Genomic DNA, 19052 nt, shown 5'->3' with positions numbered 1-19052 from the left:
CCACGACCCTGAGGCGGGAAATGGGAAGCAGGGGAGATTCTCTGCCTGCCACTGAGCAAGGAAACCAAGGTCCAGGGAGTCAAAGCCCATTGGGGAACATTCCGTCTGGAACCCGGGAGCCCCTGTGCCTGCACCCAGCATGTGAGCCTCCAGGCAGAGCAGAATCTGGGGCAGTTTTGTGAGCTTCAGGCAGCGAGTTCCAGCACACCAAGGACACACCCGGCCCTGCTAGGTGGGTCCTCCCTCACTCTGGACTGTTTCCCCACTTGTGAGATACAAGGAATCCTCCTTGTTCCCTCACTCTACCAAGGCTACTGTGAGGAAAGGAAAATAAGGTATCTCAAGAATCATCAGCTCTTTAAAAACACAAAGGGAGCAAAAGAAATGTGTAAAAACGCAGGATGTCAGAGCCCAAAGGGACCCCAGAGATGAGCTGGTTCAAGTCTGTCATTGTCCAGATGTGGGAACTTAGGCCCAGAGAGGGGGAGTAATTTGTCCAGGGTCACACAGCCAGTTAGCAACACAGCCGGAACTAGAACTGAGGTGTTGGCGCCCCATCCCCTGCTCTTTCCCGCTCTGCCACCTTCATCCCAAAAGCAAACTGAGAATTAGCTGGTGTATGTCTTGCGCGAAACGGGATTCCAGCATTTCTACAATGGGGAGGAAATGCAGGATCCATGGCTGGACACACCAGAATTTTGCAGGCTGCTGGAGGGGCCATCCAACCTACCCTGCCCCCCAACAAGTTCTGAGGAGCCCCCAGCCTAAAAGGAAGAGAGAAATCAGCAATGCCGAGAATCTTGTCAATCTTCCTCCTACAGCTCCTGATTCAGACCCGCCACCCTCTACAGAGCGGCTTTTATGAAACACGCACTTTTCACACAGACTCCCCTCCTCCCACCAGGCAGGCTGAGAAAGGGGCAGATGAAGGGGGGCTTGAGGCAGAGAGAGGGAAGGGGGGCCTCGCGCCCTTCTCTTTGGCTGCCATAAATGGTAACAAATCAAGCACCTTGTGCACTCAGCTCTTCCAACAGCATCAACTTCCTCCCCCCCACCACCCTCCTGAGGGTCCCCCAACTTCCTCCCCACCAGGCCCCCAGGCCTCAGGGACCGGTCATGGCGGGTGTCCTAAATGGCTCAGACATCACAGAGCTCTGGCCCAGAACCCAGGCTGACACACTGTCACTCTGATTTGGGTCTCATGAGCTCTTGCCCACAGGCAGGGGAAGCCTCCCTTGAGTGGGTGGGGGGCACAGTCAGGCCTCAAAACACACCTGACCTCCTGGAGAGAACACACTGGGGGCTGCCCCTCAGTGAATGGAGCACAGAAGGCTCTGGGTCCTTCCGCCAGCCACCGCAGTCTCCTTAGACCCCCCTGCCAGTACAGCCGGGTTCACCATGTCCTCCACACCTCAGGGTGCTACACAGACCTTCCACCCAACGGTCTCTACACTCTGCCAGGTACCACCCAAAGTACTGATTTTTTTTTTTAATTTTTTTTTTTAACGTTTATTTATTTTTGAGACAGAGAGACACAGCATGAACGGGGGAGGGGCAGAGAGAGAGAGGGAGACACAGAATCGGAAGCAAGCTCCAGGCTCCGAGCCATCAGCCCAGAGCCCGACGCGGGGCTCGAACTCGCGGACCGCGAGATCGTGACCTGAGCTGAAGTCGGACGCTCAACCGACTGAGCCACTCAGTCGCCCCCAAAGTACTGATTTTAAAGGGGTCCCCAATGATCAGCAAACTTCTCTACCAAAGCAATTCCTTGCCCACCACAATCTGGCTCAAAACTCTCTTGCATTAGCCCCTTTCTCTGGCTTCAAATATCACCTCATTTTTCCTGCCCTCACCTCCTCCATCATCCCCACCACCCCCTCTGCTCATCCAGAAGCCCTTTGCCTAGCTGTCCTCTTGCCCCTTCCCTGCCGTCTCCCCAGGCACACATCTTCCATCGCCTGGGCCCTCGGGTCTTCTCCTCTCTGCCCTCAGATACTCCCTGAGGTGCCTGCTCTGCTCAGAAGACAGACGGCAGGTGCTGGACACGAACATCCTGACACCGCCCTCCATGGTCAGGACAGCACTTAGCATCGTGCGGGGCACGGCAGGTACTCAATACGTACTGTCCCTTCCATCCCAGGGAGGTGCCCTGATGCGCACCTGTTGGAGGACCACCTTCTCCTCCACGCTAGCCTCATTCATCAGGTCTGTACACGTGGCCACAGGGAGCCTGAGGGCTAGGTCCTGCTCCAGGCCCTCATCGTGCTGACCACATTCAGGCCTGCCTGAAAGGCCATCCCGCCTCCTCACCGTGTGGCTGAATACCATTCTTTTGTCAAGGATCAGCTCAAGTGCTGTCTCTTGCGCAGAGCCCTTCCTGTCCACCTGGCCTTACACTGGAACCACTTGGGGCTACCACAGCTCACACTTTCCGGAAGCCAAGGCAAACAGGAAGCACGTTTATGTGATTATGTAAGAATATATACCATTTATAAGTGCCCACTACACGTGAGAGGCCATGCACAGGAACTCTGATTGACATTAGTTATTCAATAAGTCCCCACTGCCTTGTAATACTGGATGGGGAGCCCACGGGTCGCACACTGATGATGTCCACAAAATGCACGAAACTTGGTCTGGCTGACTGCACATGTGGGCTCCCTGTGGCATGCTATACTGCCTTATTGTACACCCTTGTGACAGTAGTTGGCTCTTCCCAGCTAGACTACAAGCCTCTCTAGAGCAGGAACAGAGGGAGTTCTTGTTCCCCTACAATGTGAAGCATGAGGTTAGCAGACCATAAGCACAACTCAAGACTCACTGGCTGGTCACGGAGAACACATTTTTGGGAATTCAGAGACTTAGGACTTAGGACTTAGGACTCCAGGGCAGTGCTGAAAAGTAGCCGCAGCACCGTGGGCACACCCTCCCTAGAGCATCAGCAGGCCCTTCCAGCAGACCCAAGGGCACTCACCAGGGGTGGGCATGGAAAGGGGCTGACACAGTGGAATCCATATGCATGGTTTGCTGGGAGATGCCTCAAAGGCATCTTAGCTCTGGGGAAGCTGGAAAACCAACCTACCTACCTACCCCTGAGCAACTCAGACATACCAAGATGACACAGCCAGGCACAGAGAGATCAGAGGAGCCCCACGGTTGCCGAATCTCCCCCACACAGGCAGCCAGGATGGCCACACAAACACAGCAAGAGCTGCTGGATGGGGGTGGGGAGGTCTCAGCCTCCCCATCTACTCCTGACCTCTCTCCCCAGGAGGTGGGGAGGACACTTCCAGGGGATGAGCAAATCCTAGCAGTGGCATCTGGCATTTGGGGGGCCAAACACTTTAGCACACGTCTACCATTTCTGCCTCTGCCCCTTCTTTTAGTGTCAGCTCCCCTGTTCTCCTTTGGGGAATTCTCTTCTCCCCACTGCATACAGCCATGTCCCATCAATCAAGGTGCTCTGCTCAACCCTGGCCAAGGATGGGCTCATGACCAGTCAGACCCTCTATCCTAGAAGTCAATTCCTGAGCAGTGGGCCCCAACGGCCAAAAACTGACAGAGTCGACATGACCAGGGTCATTGTTACCTCATGGTAACGACACCCTAGAGCAGCTCTGGCTTCTGTCCTTGTGTGTGGCCTGTTGCTTGGCTTTCCTTTTAGCCTGTGAGCTAACCTTGTCTCTCCATAGATACTGAAAGATCCGCAGATAGAAACACAGGAGTGCAGAGAGCAGAAGGGAAAAGAAAGCTGGGCCGGTGCATGGCCAAATGCTAAACAACTGCTGGGCCGAGGTCACAGAGATATATAGGCAGGTCTCTGTGTTCTGGAGTTTGCCATGGTTGGTGTGTGATGCTTGCAATCTATGAGCCCCACAGTCTATCCAGGAAATGGGTTGCTTAAAATGAGGATACCAGTTTACACCCAAGGTCACACACACTTGCGGGGAATCTAACTAAACTGACATATTCATTTACAATGGACCCTTGAACAACACCAATCTCCCCACAGTTAAAAATGTGCATGTACATCAATCTACACTTATTCAAATATGCTGCCAGAACTCAAAGATCTTCCACGTGTCTTTCCAGGGTGTATTAATTACAGTACATTGTGGTTATTACTTTCTTTCATAGAAATATTACCCATATGGAACAAAATGCTATTATTAATAAAAATGTATTTTACACATGTGTAAAAAAAAATTCTGCACCTAACTTTTGACTCCCACAAAACTTAACTACTAATAGCCTAATGTTGACTAGAAGCTTTACAGATAACATACACAGTTGATCAACACATATTTTGTATGTTAAATGTATGTATCATATACTGTGTTCTTACATTAAAGTAAGCTAGAGAAAAGAAAATATTAAGATCATCATGAGGAAAATACATTTACAGTATTGTACTGGAAAAATATCTGCTGTGGACCCACACAGCTCAAACCCATGTTCAAGGGTCAACTGTATATATAAATATAGAGACACGTATTCACACTATAAAAACATTTCTAAACATTTATGATGTATATTCATACACATTTATATGTACACGTGTCTTACGTATGTCTGTATACACGCGTGCACACATACACGTATGTATACATGTGTGTCAACATGTGTCTGTTTGTGTGTGTTTGGGGCAAAGGGGCGCTCTGAGAACTTACAAGTTATGTACCTAACAAAAACCTTTAGGTCCCACAATCCGTTCTACTCAGGGACTCCTCACACAGAGACACACGCCTTTCGACTGCCCCCAACCCCATTCCTTCTGGCTTTGACTGGCAAGTGTCTCTCCTCTGGCGTATGGGGTCCCAGTCCCAAGACTCTGAAAGGGCACCCCCAGCCCTGATCCTGGGGGAGGACGAGCAGTGGGCAGGGCCACATGGAACCCCTGGTTGGGTGCACGGGACCGAGCCCACCATGTTCAAGCAGGGTTGCATCTTGGGGTTCTGTTCTGAGGTGGCTGGCAGCTCCCCTCACATACAGCCACAGGCTCTGACACAGAAATACAATTAAACCCCGCTCCCTGTGGAGAAAGAGGAACCCTCTTGCACTGCTGGTGGGAATGCAAACTGGTGCAGCCTCTCCAGAAAACAGTGCGGAGGCTCCTCAAAAAATTAAAAATAGATCTAACCTATGATCCAGCAATAGCACCGCTAGGAATTTACCCAAGGGATACAAGAGTGCTGATGCATAGGGGCACTTGTACCCCAATGCTTATAGCAGCACTTTCAACAATAGCCAAATTATGGAAAGAGGCTAAATGTCCATCAACTGACGAATGGATAAAGAAGATGTGGTTTATATATTCAATGGAATACTACTTGGCAGTGAGAAAGAATGAAATCTGGCCATTTGTAGCAATGTGGATGGAACTGGAGAGGGTTATGCTAAATGAAATAAGTCAGGTAGAGAAAGACACATACCATATGTTTTCACTCATATGTGGATCCTGAGAAACTCAACAGAAGACCAGGGGGGAGGGGAAGGAGGAAAAAAAAGTTACAGAGAGGGAGGGAGGCAAACCATAAGAGACTCTTAAACACAGAGATAAACTGAGGGTTGATGCGGTGCGGGGGAGAGGGGAAAATGGGTGATGGGCATTGAGGACGGCCCTTGGGATGAGCACTGGGTTTTGTATGTAAGCCAATTTGACAATAAATTATATTAATAAAAAAAAAAGAATAAATGTTAAAAAAATTTTTTTAAAAACCCACTTCCTCATCTCCTTTTCTGCCAAAGGACAAATCTAATCATACTTTTCCCTTCACAGGCTCTTCCCACTTCTCCCTCACATCAGAAATCATTTCTCAGGCCATCCCACTAAATTTCTAACTCCACAATAGGAAGGGAAACTGAGGCGTAGAGAGACAGATGGAATTTTTCGAGTGCTCATCACTCATCACGCAGTGACCAAGAAACAACACCAGGGCCTACCTAGAACCAGATCACAGGGCACCAAAGCCCATGAGTCCACAGCACCTCTGGAAATGAATGCAATGGAGGCAACAGCATTTTCCAGAGTCCTGGGGGAGAGTGCTGTGTGTGCTATAAAAAAAGCACTGATAAACCACTGCTCAGGGAGACACCCACCAAGGGCTTGCTGCAATAAGGCTGGTGGTCACAGAGCCGCCTTCCAAGGTAGTGAGTATGTGTGGCTGTATGGGTCCTGTTTGGCTACACGGGATACTCCAGGTGGGGGGCCAGTATGGCTCCCCCCACAGCATGGGGCCTTTCCTTTAGATAAACCCCAATCATATTTAAAGGGTATCACCTGCCAAAGGCATCCCATGATGAGCCCACCCAAGCCCCCTTTACCTAGCACTTCTGGGCCGTTCAGCCAGCCCACAGACCAACACACATTTACTGAGCACCAATCATGAGCAAGCAAGGCACAGATGATAAGATGAAGGCCCCTCACGCCCCCCTCCTTCTGCTCATGGCCTTGGATGACAATGCCTTTAGCCTCAGTGTCCTCATCTACACAGGGGTACCACTGCCCGCTCGAGGTAGCTGCAAGGATTTCAAGTTCCTAGAAGATGCTAGCAGAGTGGGGGAACAAGATACAAAATATAAAAGCAGGGCCATATGGTTAGAACAGTAAACCCTGCCAGAGGGCCTGGGTGGCTCAGTTGGTCGAGCGTCGGACTTTGGCTCAGGTCATGATCTCATGGTTCATGAGTTTGAGCCCCAAATGGGGCTTGCTGCTGTCAGCACAGAGCCCGCTTTGGATCCTCTGTCCCCCTCTCTCTCTGCCCCTCCCCTGCTTGCACTCTCTCTCCCCCTCTCTCTCCTTCTCAAAAAAAAGGAAGAACAGTAAACCCTGCCATGATGAGATGAGTAGAATCTGAAATATTTAATAGCACAATGGAGGGTCATGCTTTTGGGAAGCTGTGAAGAAAACAGTCTTCATCCTGGGGCACTCGCATAAAAAGCACAAAAACAGATCATGAAACCTAGACTGTACACAACTGACTACCCACTAATCTGAGAAAGGCCCTGACAATCACTAGGTGGTCATCTCCTGACCCATTTCTGTTGGGGCTGGGACTGGGGGAGGGAAGGCACAAATCACCAAGGGGTCACATCCAAATATGCATAACACTGGTCCTGTTATCGCAGGGTTGCACCGCACCAAATTGGAAGCACAGATCCAAGAAAAACACAATCTGAAGTTAACAGAGGAAAGAGCTGGATCAGGATGACCTCCCAGAGTTAGTCATAAAAAGAATATGGGCTCTGAACCCAGGTTCAAATCCCAGTTCTGTCACTTTCCAGCTTAGTGATCTGGGGCAAAAATCCCTAACCTGCCAGAGCTTCCAACTCCTCGGAGGCAAAATGAGTATAAACCTACCTCTCCTCATCAGGTGCTGTGGAGGGCAGATAAGGTAACAGAGTAAGTTAGGGAAGTGTCCAGCACAGCACCTGGCCAACTGCTCAGCCCCACCACACCGTGAGGAGGAGTGGCTGGAAGGTGCTCCCTTCTCCATCCTCGTGTACATAAGAGTTCTGCTGGACTCTGAGGGGAGGAAGGGGTGGTGTTAAAGGACGGAAGACCAAAAGTCTCGACATAACAAAAGCTGTGTAAGAGCTTCATGGAGAACACTATGAGACTTTACAGAAAGACATTAAAGAAGGCCTAATATATGAAGTATACCATGTCCATGAATAGAAATACATGCCTAGAATACAATTTATATTCATAACTGGAAATTAAAAAATAGTAATTCTCCCCAAATTGATCAACAGACTCTATGCAAAGCCAATCCAACTACCAATAGGGCTTGCATGAGGGAGGGTGGGGAGAAGAGGTGACTGATTGATTGATTTTTGGTGAAACTAATCAAACTGTCCAAAATTTATGCAAAAGGACAAAGGGCCAAGAACAGCCAAAACATTCTTGAAAAAACATCAGATAAGAGGATTTGCCTTACCAGAGATCAAGACTTATTAAAAAGCTATAGTAATTAAGACAATGTGGCACAGGGATAAATAGTGCCATGGAAACGGCACAGTTGGCATGACTCATCTGAGGGGAAAGTAAGACTAGCCAATCACTGGAGGCAGGACCACTGATTTGTATATGGGGAAGAAAGAAACTGAGCCCTACCTCACACCACATGGAAATACGCATGCCAGACATAATAAAGACTTAAACGTTAAAAGAAAAACTTACAGAAATAAATACAGGTTGTCACCTTTAATCATTCACTCATTCATTAAAAAATTCATGAATGCCTATTATGTTATGACAAGCACGGTCCTATTACAAGCGATGCAAAGAGATCCATAAGATACTATGTATTTCTTGAACAATATGTAAAAAGTACAATCTAACAAAGAAAAGAGACTAATACATTTGACTATATTATAATAAAGGATTTCTTCCTCTCAAAAGGCCCTATGAAGAAAGTGAAAAGCTAAGCTATAAACTGGAAGATATAGACTGTGTTTGTGGCACACTTAATAGACAACACATTAGCATCCAAAACATAGTAAAACTCCTAAAAAATAGGAACAAGCAAGCAATTCAATAGAAAAATGTACAAAAACATAAAACAGGCATTCACAGAAAAGAATGGCTAATAAACCTATGAAAGGATGTTCACTAGTAATCAGAGAGATGAAAATTTAAGACATAAGATAGCATTTTACACCCACAGTATTGGAGAATGCCAAAACTTCCCATTGTCAACTGACATTCCACTGGTGGAAGTGTCAACGATACATCCACTTTGGAGAACAATGTGGCATTATCTGGAAAAGCTGAAATGTGCAAATCCTAAAACTTGGCAATTCCACTCCTTGCTATGTACCCTAAAGCAGTTCTCCTGAAACTCTGGTCCATGGAAATGTTTAATACTTCGGAACTTTATAGCAATTTGATGCTTCCAGAACATTCACATACATTGTCAACGACTGTCTGGATGTAGGTGAGTCACCTGTGGTTTGAGCTGAGAAACCCTGGCCTATGCACACCAGGAGCCTTGTACGAGAATGTTCACAGAAGCATGTTTTTAAAAAAGGAAATAATCCAAATGCTTATTATCAGAAGAATGATAATGGAATACTTTAGAACAATAAAAATAAGTGGATGATGGCCACACATATCAACACAAATGAATCAATAAACACAACACTGAAGTCTTAAAAATTCAGATGATTCCATCTATCAAAAGTTTAAAAACAAGCCAAACCAAATGATGTGGTGTTCAAGGATGTTTACGTATGTGGAAAAACCACAAAGAAATAGACCTAACACAAAATTTAAGGATCCTGGTTCTCTCCAGGGGACAGGTTGGGGGCACACTCAGGAAGGGGCACACAGAGGCTTTGTGGGTAGAGCAAGTGTTTTCTTTTTTTTTTTAATTTTTTTTTTAACATTTATTTATTTTTGAGACAGAGAGAGACAGAGCATGAACAGGGGAGAAGCAGAGAGAGAGGGAGACACAGAATCTGAAACAAGCTCCAGGCTCTGAGCTGTCAGCACAGAGCCCGACACGGGGCTCGAACTCACAGACCATGAGATCATGACCTGAGCCGAAGTCGGACACTAAACCGACCAAGCCACCTAGGCGCCCCATAGTGTTTTATTTCTTAAGCTAAGGAACACATGGGTATGTGTTCCTCATGTAATTGTTTTAAACTATATGCATTTACATATGATTTATTCCACAATTTGAAGAAAACTGTTTTCAGTGACTGTTTTTCCGGTTAGTCAAGTGACCTGGACCTAGAGCCGCTCATCTGCTCAGGTCACAGGCCAACTGCCCAGCCAGCAGAGTCCAACACTGAGTGACCTGTCCTCTGAGCAGCCAGGGCAGAAGGCCCTTAGAGACCCTGCAATACAACCACTGGCCCAGCTGGCCGGCTCCCGGCCTGATTCACCATGCCAGCGACAAAGGGAAGCAGAAGGGTGTGGGCCGCCCCACCTGGGAAGGCCAGAGGTAAGTGTACAGTGAGTGTGGCAAGTGCGGCTGCCAGCCCTGGGGTCTGAGACCACACCGCACCCCTCCTCCATTGCCTTCCACTCCCACCCTCCATCCCAACAGACCTGCCTGAACCTCCCGGCTTCTCCATTTCTACCCCACATATCCCTATGATCAGAAGACACTCTGAATGCTCCCCAGCCTAAGGAGATACCTGGGGCCTCTTGCAGGGCTCCAAAGCCCTGCCCACCTCTGTCACTCTAGCCCCAGGGCGTGTGACTCTGTTAGAGGGGTTACCTGTTCACATGCTCTCACCGAATGAAGCACAGTGATAGTAATATAACCATAACGGCAGCTGCTAGGCATTATGTCCAGCATGGTGGCATCCTGCTAAGCAGGATCCCTCCAGGACACATAGATGGCCTCAGCTGGGCCTCATCACAGCCCTGGAAGATAGCTGATACTGTCAAGCATGAGGAAATCCAGGCACCTCCAAAACACAGGACCCGTTCCTGGAGACTCTGACTCAGTAGGTCAGTGAATGGGAGGCGGGGAGGTGGGGGGGGGGGGCAGGCAGGGGACACAGCCTCTGTTCATGTAAAAAGGTATCTGGTTGATTTGAATCTGTATCCTAGTGAAGAACCACCAAAGCAGACAGAAGCCACGTCTCTGTTCTCCTCGGCCAGTCACCCTCCAACAGCCACTAAACGGGACCCCCACACGCACCAGTGCACTAAGCCACCCAACACAAGGAAGAAGCTCTGAAACCCCGCAGCCTTCCCTTCCAAGGGCTTCTCCAGGACTCCTCAGAGCCTTCAAAGCTTGCTGGGGCCCAAGGGAAGAGAAGGCAGAACCCTTCCCCGTGGAAGCACAGACTCACTACCTGAAAAGATATTTCAGATATCACCCGAAGCCCCATGACTAGCTAGAGAAGGGTAGGGGGTGAACCTGATCTCTGCCCTGCCCTGCACCCCACCCCAGCCACAGATCTGCTCACCCTCGGGCTCACGTGCCATTTGCAACATCCCTGCCCCAACCCCCCACTTCTGCTGGCAGATTAGCTTTCAAATGTGAGCAGGGACAAAGCTGGCTCAGAAGACTTAACTCTGCCCGACGGGTTTAGCTCAGCTTCAAAGCTTCCTAACTGGAACCAAATAAGCGGGCACATCGCAGCTGGAAGGGAGAGGCCGGAAGGGGGGAGAGGACAGGGGCATCTCTGTAAGCTGGATTACCTACAGCAACAGCTTGCGGCCTGAGTCACACAGCAAGACCCGTCATGGTGCTCACTGTCGGAAAAACAAAACAGCCCTTTCCTCCAGGCCCTAGGGACAAAGTGAAGAGCGTCCACAGACACTGGTGCACACGCCACAGCAGGGCAGGGCCACCTCCTCCTCAGAACCCACGCCTCACTCACTGCCCTGGAAGCTGTTCTCAACCAGCACCACCCAGGCAGACACCAGCCTTTGTTTCTCCGGGTTCAGCCCATCTCATGTGTGCAGGAGGCTCTGTGTCTCTTCCCCTGGGCTGCAAGCTCTCCCGGGCACGGCTCTGGATCAACTCGAGTCTACCTCTCTCCACCTCTATCTGGGCCTGGAACCCCACCCTCATCGATCCAGCACACTCTTCTCCATCCTTCAAAAGCCAGGTGTCACTGGCTCTACTCGGTTATCTTTGTATCTTTTCTCTACTAAGCAGTATCAATTATTCTATTAAGTAACTCTACTGAACACCTACTGCTCAGAACTGCAACTGTTTACTATAATTGTTTGTCACATAAGTGCCTGACTCCTCCCCCGGCCTCTGAGTAGCTCCAGGGCCTGGCTTACAGCAGGTGCTCAATAAATGCATGCAGTACACACTAGCCACAGTGCATCCTGTCAGCCCTCTCAGAAGAAACGGAAAAAGATACATATTTCACTAGTTCTTTTTTCTAAACTAGAAAACTCCTAAAGGAAACTCAGACTTTTTTCCTCCCCTTTATTTCTGATGGACACAAACATTTTAGAGAGGGAGAGTCAGACAGCCATCATGCGGGGGCGGGGAGACAAAAGGACAAGTCAAGCCAGGCCACCTGGAGGCTGGGTCCAGACCTGCTGCTGTCCCTCCCTAGAACGCTGGGGAGGGGGAGAGGGCCCAGCTCTGACCCCTGCCTCGGTAGCCCTGTGTTCAAATGCTTGGTGGAGGACAGGCTGATGACCTCCCGATTCCACGACTTCCTGGCCCGAGAAAGCTGATCTGCTCTATGCAAGCCCAGTCAGCCTGTTCTCACCAACTAGAGGCTCCTGTGCACGCAGCAAGCATTCAGTAAATAGTTGTGTCATGAGTGAATGGGCTCGATTGGGACCCCAACAGCCCAGCAAGCCCCAGAGCCCGCTGCCAAGTTCAGCCAAGGGCAGTCAGGCACATGGAGGCACAGCACGGGGAGGGCGAGGCCCCCCATCCTCAGAAGAGGTCAGTGCGGTTTTCTGTGCTCTCCACTGGCAGGCCAGCCAAATGGAGGGCAGAACCATGGCCATTTCCTCAAGGCAGCGACAGCATGCACCCTGTTTCAGCTGGGACTCTCTCCTTTCTCTCCTCTTCCACCCCGCCCCCTCTTGATTGACACCAGTGCTGGCTCTGACACGATTTAAAAATAGATATTAAGACAAGGAAGTTTAATTTTTAATGCTTTGGAAAGGAAGTGAACACGGAGCCGGCATTCATTCCTTCATGGCCATGCTCTGGGGTCTCACCAGGCCCCTCTCCCCCAAACAGAGCCATGCCTGACCCACTCCGAAGGCCTACTTGGAGCCCTCTGGGGAGACAGCCTGATGCCTCACACCTGAGCACTTCAGGAAGCCTCTAAATGCCTCTTGCTGCCCAGCTTAGCTAGTCTCTCGCTTGGAGAGGCCAGGCGCAAACCTGTCTGGACCCTGTTGGGGTCCCCTCAACCCCTCAGCCCACTTCCCACACTTTGCTTTCCAGACAGAAAGCACCACACAGACCCCTGAGACACGCAGCCCATCCAGCATCGATTGTGCACAGACCCGTGTCCTGGGCCACCATGGACCAACAGGGAGCCCGCAGAGGAACTCATAACACAGCCAAGCCAGTAAAAAAACACATGATGTGACAGGAGAGCCTTAACCCAGTTGCCTGCACCCAGAGGCAAGTGAATGATCTGTGAGGGGCCAAGCCGCCAAGACCTGACCCCACTTAGGGGAGGTTAATCAGGGCCTCCACCCGGCACCCTACCCGTGGCAGGCCGGCCCCAACCTTTCTCCTGCTCCAGCAGGCACACTGAGCACTGCCTCTTTGGCTAATTGGCCTTTATTAAGGGAGCGATCCACAAGGAATAGACTTTCCAGTGGAGCCAGAATGTCACTGCTCTGCCAGCCATGATTTAAAGTGACAGGGCAGCTCGGCTGGCAAGCATGGAAAGTGACCATTATCCTGAGTGGCAATTAGGCCAGCAACCGCAGGCCCATTCCATCCCTCCTTATCAGATAGGAGCTGGATTTGGTTTGGGAGGGTCTGGCAGGGATCATGATCTGCTGTCCCAAGAAGGGAACACGGGCCCCAGCACCCAAAGCCCACGCCTACACTCTCTCTCTCCCCTACTCAGAGTTTAAAGCATCGAGCCTCCTTTGCCCTCCTGGAGGGGCTCCAATTCACTTCATCTCTCCCCAGGGTATTCCACCAGATGGCTCCCGGAGGGCTCAGAGATGGGGCTGACAGAGGGAGCTGCCCCATGGTTTCCACTGCTGGGAGAAAGACCCTGGGGTGGGTTTGATTACCAGTGTACAGGCCCCTTGGGATGGAGAAACTTCTGTCCCAACTCAGGCCTCCTACTCCCTATCCACCAAGAAGCCAGCATTCTCTTTGGCCCCAAGGATCAGGGTGAGGGGCGCCAAGGAAGAGGAGGAGGGGCTCAGTCAGGCATGACCCCTGACTCCTCCTCCCCTAGCCCCACCATCTCTAGCAGGCCCTCAGAAATGCTGCCCTGGGTGCCAGCATGGCTAGCAACATCTGGGTGAGGTCGCTGGTGCCAGGAGCAGACCTGGACACCACCCCCTCCCCTAGCGGCCTACAAGTCACCTGCCCTTTTCTTGGTGAAGAGGAGGAGCACAGGCCACATAGCTCTGCCTCTATCCTGCCCCCGGTGATGTCACCCAGGCCCTCACTGATAGCAATACTCTAGAAGCTCCACCCAGTGGCAAGGAACCAGGATTCTCACGCCTGGGGCTGGGGGGTGCAGTGTGACAGGTGCACCTCTCCTCCACGCTGGGAATCCTCCCAGCGGGCTCTGAGAAGGCAGGGGGGTGTGGCGGCAGCGGTGGGTTTGGAGAACTACCAGGTAGGCTCCAGGATCTATAGGAAGATCTCTATCTATTGATTGCAGACTTCGGTTCAACTCTAATGCCTCAGAAAAGTCTTCTTTTGGGATCTGAGCCACAAGACTAGGAAAAGCGATGGCTACACAATTCCTAACAATTGCTCTGGGTCCCACGGGCCTCGGGCTCTGACCAGCCTTGCATCCCTCCTCACCCTTACCATCTCACTGACCTCCAGCCTTTCTCTTCCTGTATGCATTGGAAGTAAGCAGAAGTCTCCCAGGGGTCCTGCCTCATCAACTACCCCACCTGCCTTGGGCCTAGACACCTTCATTCTTTCTCTTCTGATTTGGCTCTTTCCTCTACTTCTTCTCTATCAGGCCCAAGCACCTGCCTGCAGGATGTCTTTGTTCAAGTACAGTCACCCCATACCCAAATCCTGGCTAACTGCCTGCTACACCTTCTCCACCTCCCAAAGAACCCAGTGGCAAATATTCTCGCACATGCAAGCATCCGTTTCTCTTCTGCTAACTTTCCATCTTTCCTAAGGTCTACATTTTATTTTGTAACTCACATGCTACCAGCATAAAAGAACTGGGTCTTTGAGATTCAATTTCTCCCAGCTCCTGGCATGTCATGGGAATTCTGAAAATATTAAGTAATCAGAAAAGTCAGAGATTCTGAGAGAGAGAGACTCCTTGCCTGGTGAAAGAGGGGTGGTGGGTACCTCCTAATTAGGAAGAGACGGCACGTTCTCTCACTATAACCAAAGAAAAGAAAGCCATTCCATCAATCAGCTCATTAACCTCTGCCAAGCTGTTAAGGGAAGATGAAAAGAGCCCTTGTCACCCCACAGTTAAGTTGCTTAGGAGAGCCTTCATCACAGGCAAGTTGGAGAACTAACTTCTCTTCCCTATCAAGTGGGACTCCGTACCGCACAACAAGATGTGGTTTCACCACCCTGGCCCACCATTCATTCACTCACAAACATAATGAGTGCCTACTACGTGCAGCACACAGCCCACTGTGCCAACCTGTGAGAGAGGAGGTCCCTAAACCAAGCCGGGACCATTCTGGAGAAGGAAGGAGCCACCAGCAGTTATATCTACTTCGACCAGCAGGTGGCGGGGTGGGGGTGGGGAGGAGGGGGGCTGAGTAGGAGGAATTGTTGGCTGAGGCACTGAGCATCCCCACCAAGGTCTTTCTAGTAAGTGTTAAGATATACAGAGTGGGGCAAAGAAGAAAGGTAGGTTGAGACTATGAACAAGGACAGAGAGGGAAACTCCACTATGAAAGCGAGGCAGCATTCATGTAAATCGTAGGTACTAGAAAAATACACACCAGTACTTGGCTGACACAGACACTGGCAAATGAGTCAGAGGACCAGGAGCACTTGCCCAAAGGTGGCCACAAAATCATTCTTGACATTCCAGTGGCTCTGCCCCAATTTCCACAAAACCCTCACCACAAGACAGGTAACGTCCTAACGGCGGTGGCTGGAGGGCCCAGGACCATGCAGACATCCGGGGAAATCCAACTCAAATGATCTCAAACCAGGCTCTTCAGAAGAAAAGCAGCAGCCTGTGCCCCAGGCCAGGAAGGGGGCTCCCCCCACAGAGGGAAGGCAAAGATGCAGGCTGTCCCATAACTAATGGGATCAGACATGAGGGAGACCATCACAAGAGCCCCCCCCCCCAGACAGGAAAGGAAATCCAGTCCTTAAGCGATAAAGCGATTTGCCCAAGGTCACACAAGAAGCTAACACAGAACCAAGACTAGACCCAGTCTTCTTCCCGCCCAGTCCCGAGCTCTCCCCTTCTATGGGAAAAGTCACCCCCCCACACACACCCCCAAAAAAGTTGGTCAGTTAAAGCAGATCACTTCACACGAGTGTTGAACATCAAAGCACAACCGCTTCTACGGAGCTTCACTGTGAATGACTTTCTCCTGCCCCCAGGGCTCCTTCTGGACCATGGGCAGCTGACAGCCTCCAGCAGGCAGGACAGGCCCTGGGGCAGAGCCAAACATCTGTGCTGACTACATTGGGGCTCTAGTGAAGAAAGGAGGAGGCAGCAGCTGGGATGAACAATTAGATGTGAATTTAAGAAGTTTTCAAATGTGCATAACTAATATTTCTTCTGCACACATGCACACGTGTGTACACGCGGCCCCCAGAGTCACAGAGGATGGAGAACAATTCCAAGCTGCCCCACCCACGGATAATCTCTCACCAAGGATAGGGGTGCTCCCTTTGTCCCTTCTAGCCTCTGGGTCTCCTGGAGCTGGAGAGGGCTGGCATTCCATGGTGGGAGCACATGGCCAGCCTGCTCCCTGCCCAGTCCACTGCAATCCCTCAAAAGCAGCTGCCCGCCACCCGATGGCAGCATCCCTCCCACACTCTCCTTTTCCATACAAGCCCTAACTCAGGGGCATATCTGCAGGCTACCAAACGTGTGTCTCTACACTTGGGATAGGGGCTCTTCTCCTCTTCCTGGGACTCACTGAAGGAGTCAGAGGAAGTGACTTCCACTACCCCTCCCACTCCCACCTCATGCCCACAAAATGCTGCAGATTGTATTCTTGTGTATTCAGGAAAAATACAAGAAGAAACTCGAAAACCATCCACACTTGTGCCGGTCTTCCACTCAAGGTCACAGCTGTTAAAAATTCTGGCCCCACACCTATTTCTGCAGGTTACCCAGCTGGAGGCACTTCAGCATGGGTTTCTTACAGGGGAGGGAGGTGGCAGCAAACTTTGTCAGCCACCTAGGAGTAGAGTATCTCCTGGAAGACAGGCAAGTTAGAGCCTCCATTCAGCCACCACGGAGAGAGAAAGGAAGAGAAAGATGAATGAAAGGGGGGGGGGGGGGAGGACAATTTTTTAAAACCCCCACACTTACCGTTGTGCAGAAAGCAGGGCAATGCAGCAGCCAGGAGGAAGAGGGTATCACGCTAGGATAAGCAACGAAGAGGAGAGGTGGCAAAGGAGAGATAAACGCAAGGACTTACCCAGAATATCAAATTGAAGAGGAACATCATGTACTTCAAGCAGCAGAGGCAGCCTCTGGCCATGTTGCACTTCTTAAATTCTAGGAGAAAAACAAAGGACAGGTCCAGGTAAAACACCACGTACTTGCTGCCTTTGGGTGCATTGTACTTGTCAGTCTTAACGCCAGCCTCGGCGCGGCTCTGGCCCCGCGAGCCCGCGGTGCCGTAGAAGGCGCCGGCCGTGAAGCCGCGGCCGAACGGGCGGCCGGAGGTGGACGGCTTGGCAAAGTCCGAGTCCTTGCTGTCCAAAGATGGACTCCGGTGGATCGAAGAATCCTCGCTACTCGACTTCTCCATGCTCGCGTCGTTCCCGGGGGGCGCAAGGGGCGGGGGGCATCGCTCCCGGAGTGGGACGGAGGGGGCGCCCAAGTCGGGCGCGGGCTGCGGGCGGGCTGGCGGAGCCCTGCACGCCCCCTCTCTGTACCCGGGCGCACTCCCGGCCAGACCCCGTGCTCAGGGGCCGCTGCCTCTCGGACGGCGCCCCGCTCCCAGCCGCCTGGCCCGGGAGGGCTCTGCGGTGCGGCGCGGCTCGGCTCTACGCGCGCTCGCGAACGCTCTCCGGGAACCCGCTGGCCTGCGTAACTTAACGTCTTTGGGGAGGCTGCAATTTGATTTCTCTTTCCAAAGCGTCAGCTCGCCTCCCGGCTGCACCGGCCGCTCCACGCGCGGCACAGGGCGCCAGGATCCAGGTCCCCGGGCACACCTCTCCCTGCCCAGCCCCAGCGCTGAGCCCGACCACTTCGCGGGCGCTCCGCCTCCTCTCGCTCCGCGACTTTGCGGAGCTGCTCGCCGGCCCTGGGCTGCCCGGGCGCGCGGCGGGCCGTGCCGAGGGATCCGCCGCAGCTGCCACCGCTGGGCTTTCCCGGCGAAATCCCAGCCCCGACTCCTGACTCCGAAATTGCCCGGAGCCCCCTCCCCGGGCCCTCGGCCCCGCCCCCTGCTTTGCATTCGACCAATGAGCAGTAGCCCTTACGGGGGGCGGGCAGCCTCCCCCTCCCCAATGACACATTATCTTTAATAGGATTAGCGTTCTGCTGTGTGCCTATACAAGTGCGCCGCGAGCCCTCGCTAAATGTCAAGGGCTCTGGAGCTGGGGGTAAACCAGAACCTTCATCGGAAGGCGCTGATCTCTTCAACAGGAGAAAGGGGGGCGGTGAGAGAAAGGGAATGGCTGGAGGTACCAACGACCCAAGGAAACCAGAGGAAAGGGCTGGGGAGGACAGAAGGAGGAAAGAAGCGCGGCCACTGTCGAGGTGGCCGCCGCCCCCCCCCCCCACCGTGCACACGGGGGCCTGTCCGACCCCGGGCACACGGTCTCCCTGCTACACACACACACACGCTTTTGCACACGTGGGTCTGGCTACAGCTTGCAGGGAAAAGAGACCGCAGGGGAGGCGCGAGGTGTGGGAAAGGCGCTTGGGGCCTCCGCGGGGCGCGCGCCGCCCTCCCCGCCCCCTCCGCGCGCGCGCGCACGCTCCAGCACACACGCGGCTCAGCGACGCTCCTGCAGCTGCGCGAGGCCCCCCAACCCCCACCGCCCCCGCGTTCCCGGGTGGGATGCGGTGCTGGCTGGGACCACAGCCGCGATGAGAAGAGTAGGTGGCAGAAGTAAGGTCCTGCCTTGCCCCTCTGAATCCTGCCTATGCCAGGGTGACGTAGGAGTGCTCTTGGACACAGGCAGAGTCCTCTCCCGTGAGGAGGGCACGAAAGGGGCTGGTCAAGGGAAACAGCACGAGGAATGCTCTAAGGGACTTGG

General features: G+C 52.0%; 1 protein-coding gene across 5 annotated transcripts in view; it reads right to left on the bottom strand.

The window, feature by feature from the left end:
• The window catches only part of TSPAN9 (tetraspanin 9), a 202141-nt gene that overhangs the window by 65805 nt on the left and 117284 nt on the right, over positions 1-19052 (bottom strand). For 4 of the 5 annotated variants that reach the window (XM_042945530.1, XM_042945531.1, XM_042945529.1 and 1 more), the window contains one exon: positions 17258-17337. In XM_042945530.1, the coding sequence (XP_042801464.1) occupies positions 17258-17320 (63 nt within the window). In that variant the 5' untranslated portion in view covers positions 17321-17337. Of the gene's footprint in view, positions 1-17257; positions 17594-19052 lie in introns of those variants that run through there. The other variant, XM_042945528.1, reaches the window with a different exon arrangement.

The sequence above is a fragment of the Panthera leo genome, chromosome B4 (assembly GCF_018350215.1).
Source record: "Panthera leo isolate Ple1 chromosome B4, P.leo_Ple1_pat1.1, whole genome shotgun sequence".
Classification (NCBI taxonomy): Eukaryota; Metazoa; Chordata; class Mammalia; order Carnivora; family Felidae; genus Panthera; species Panthera leo.
This window is presented reverse-complemented; position numbering and strand designations above follow the sequence as displayed.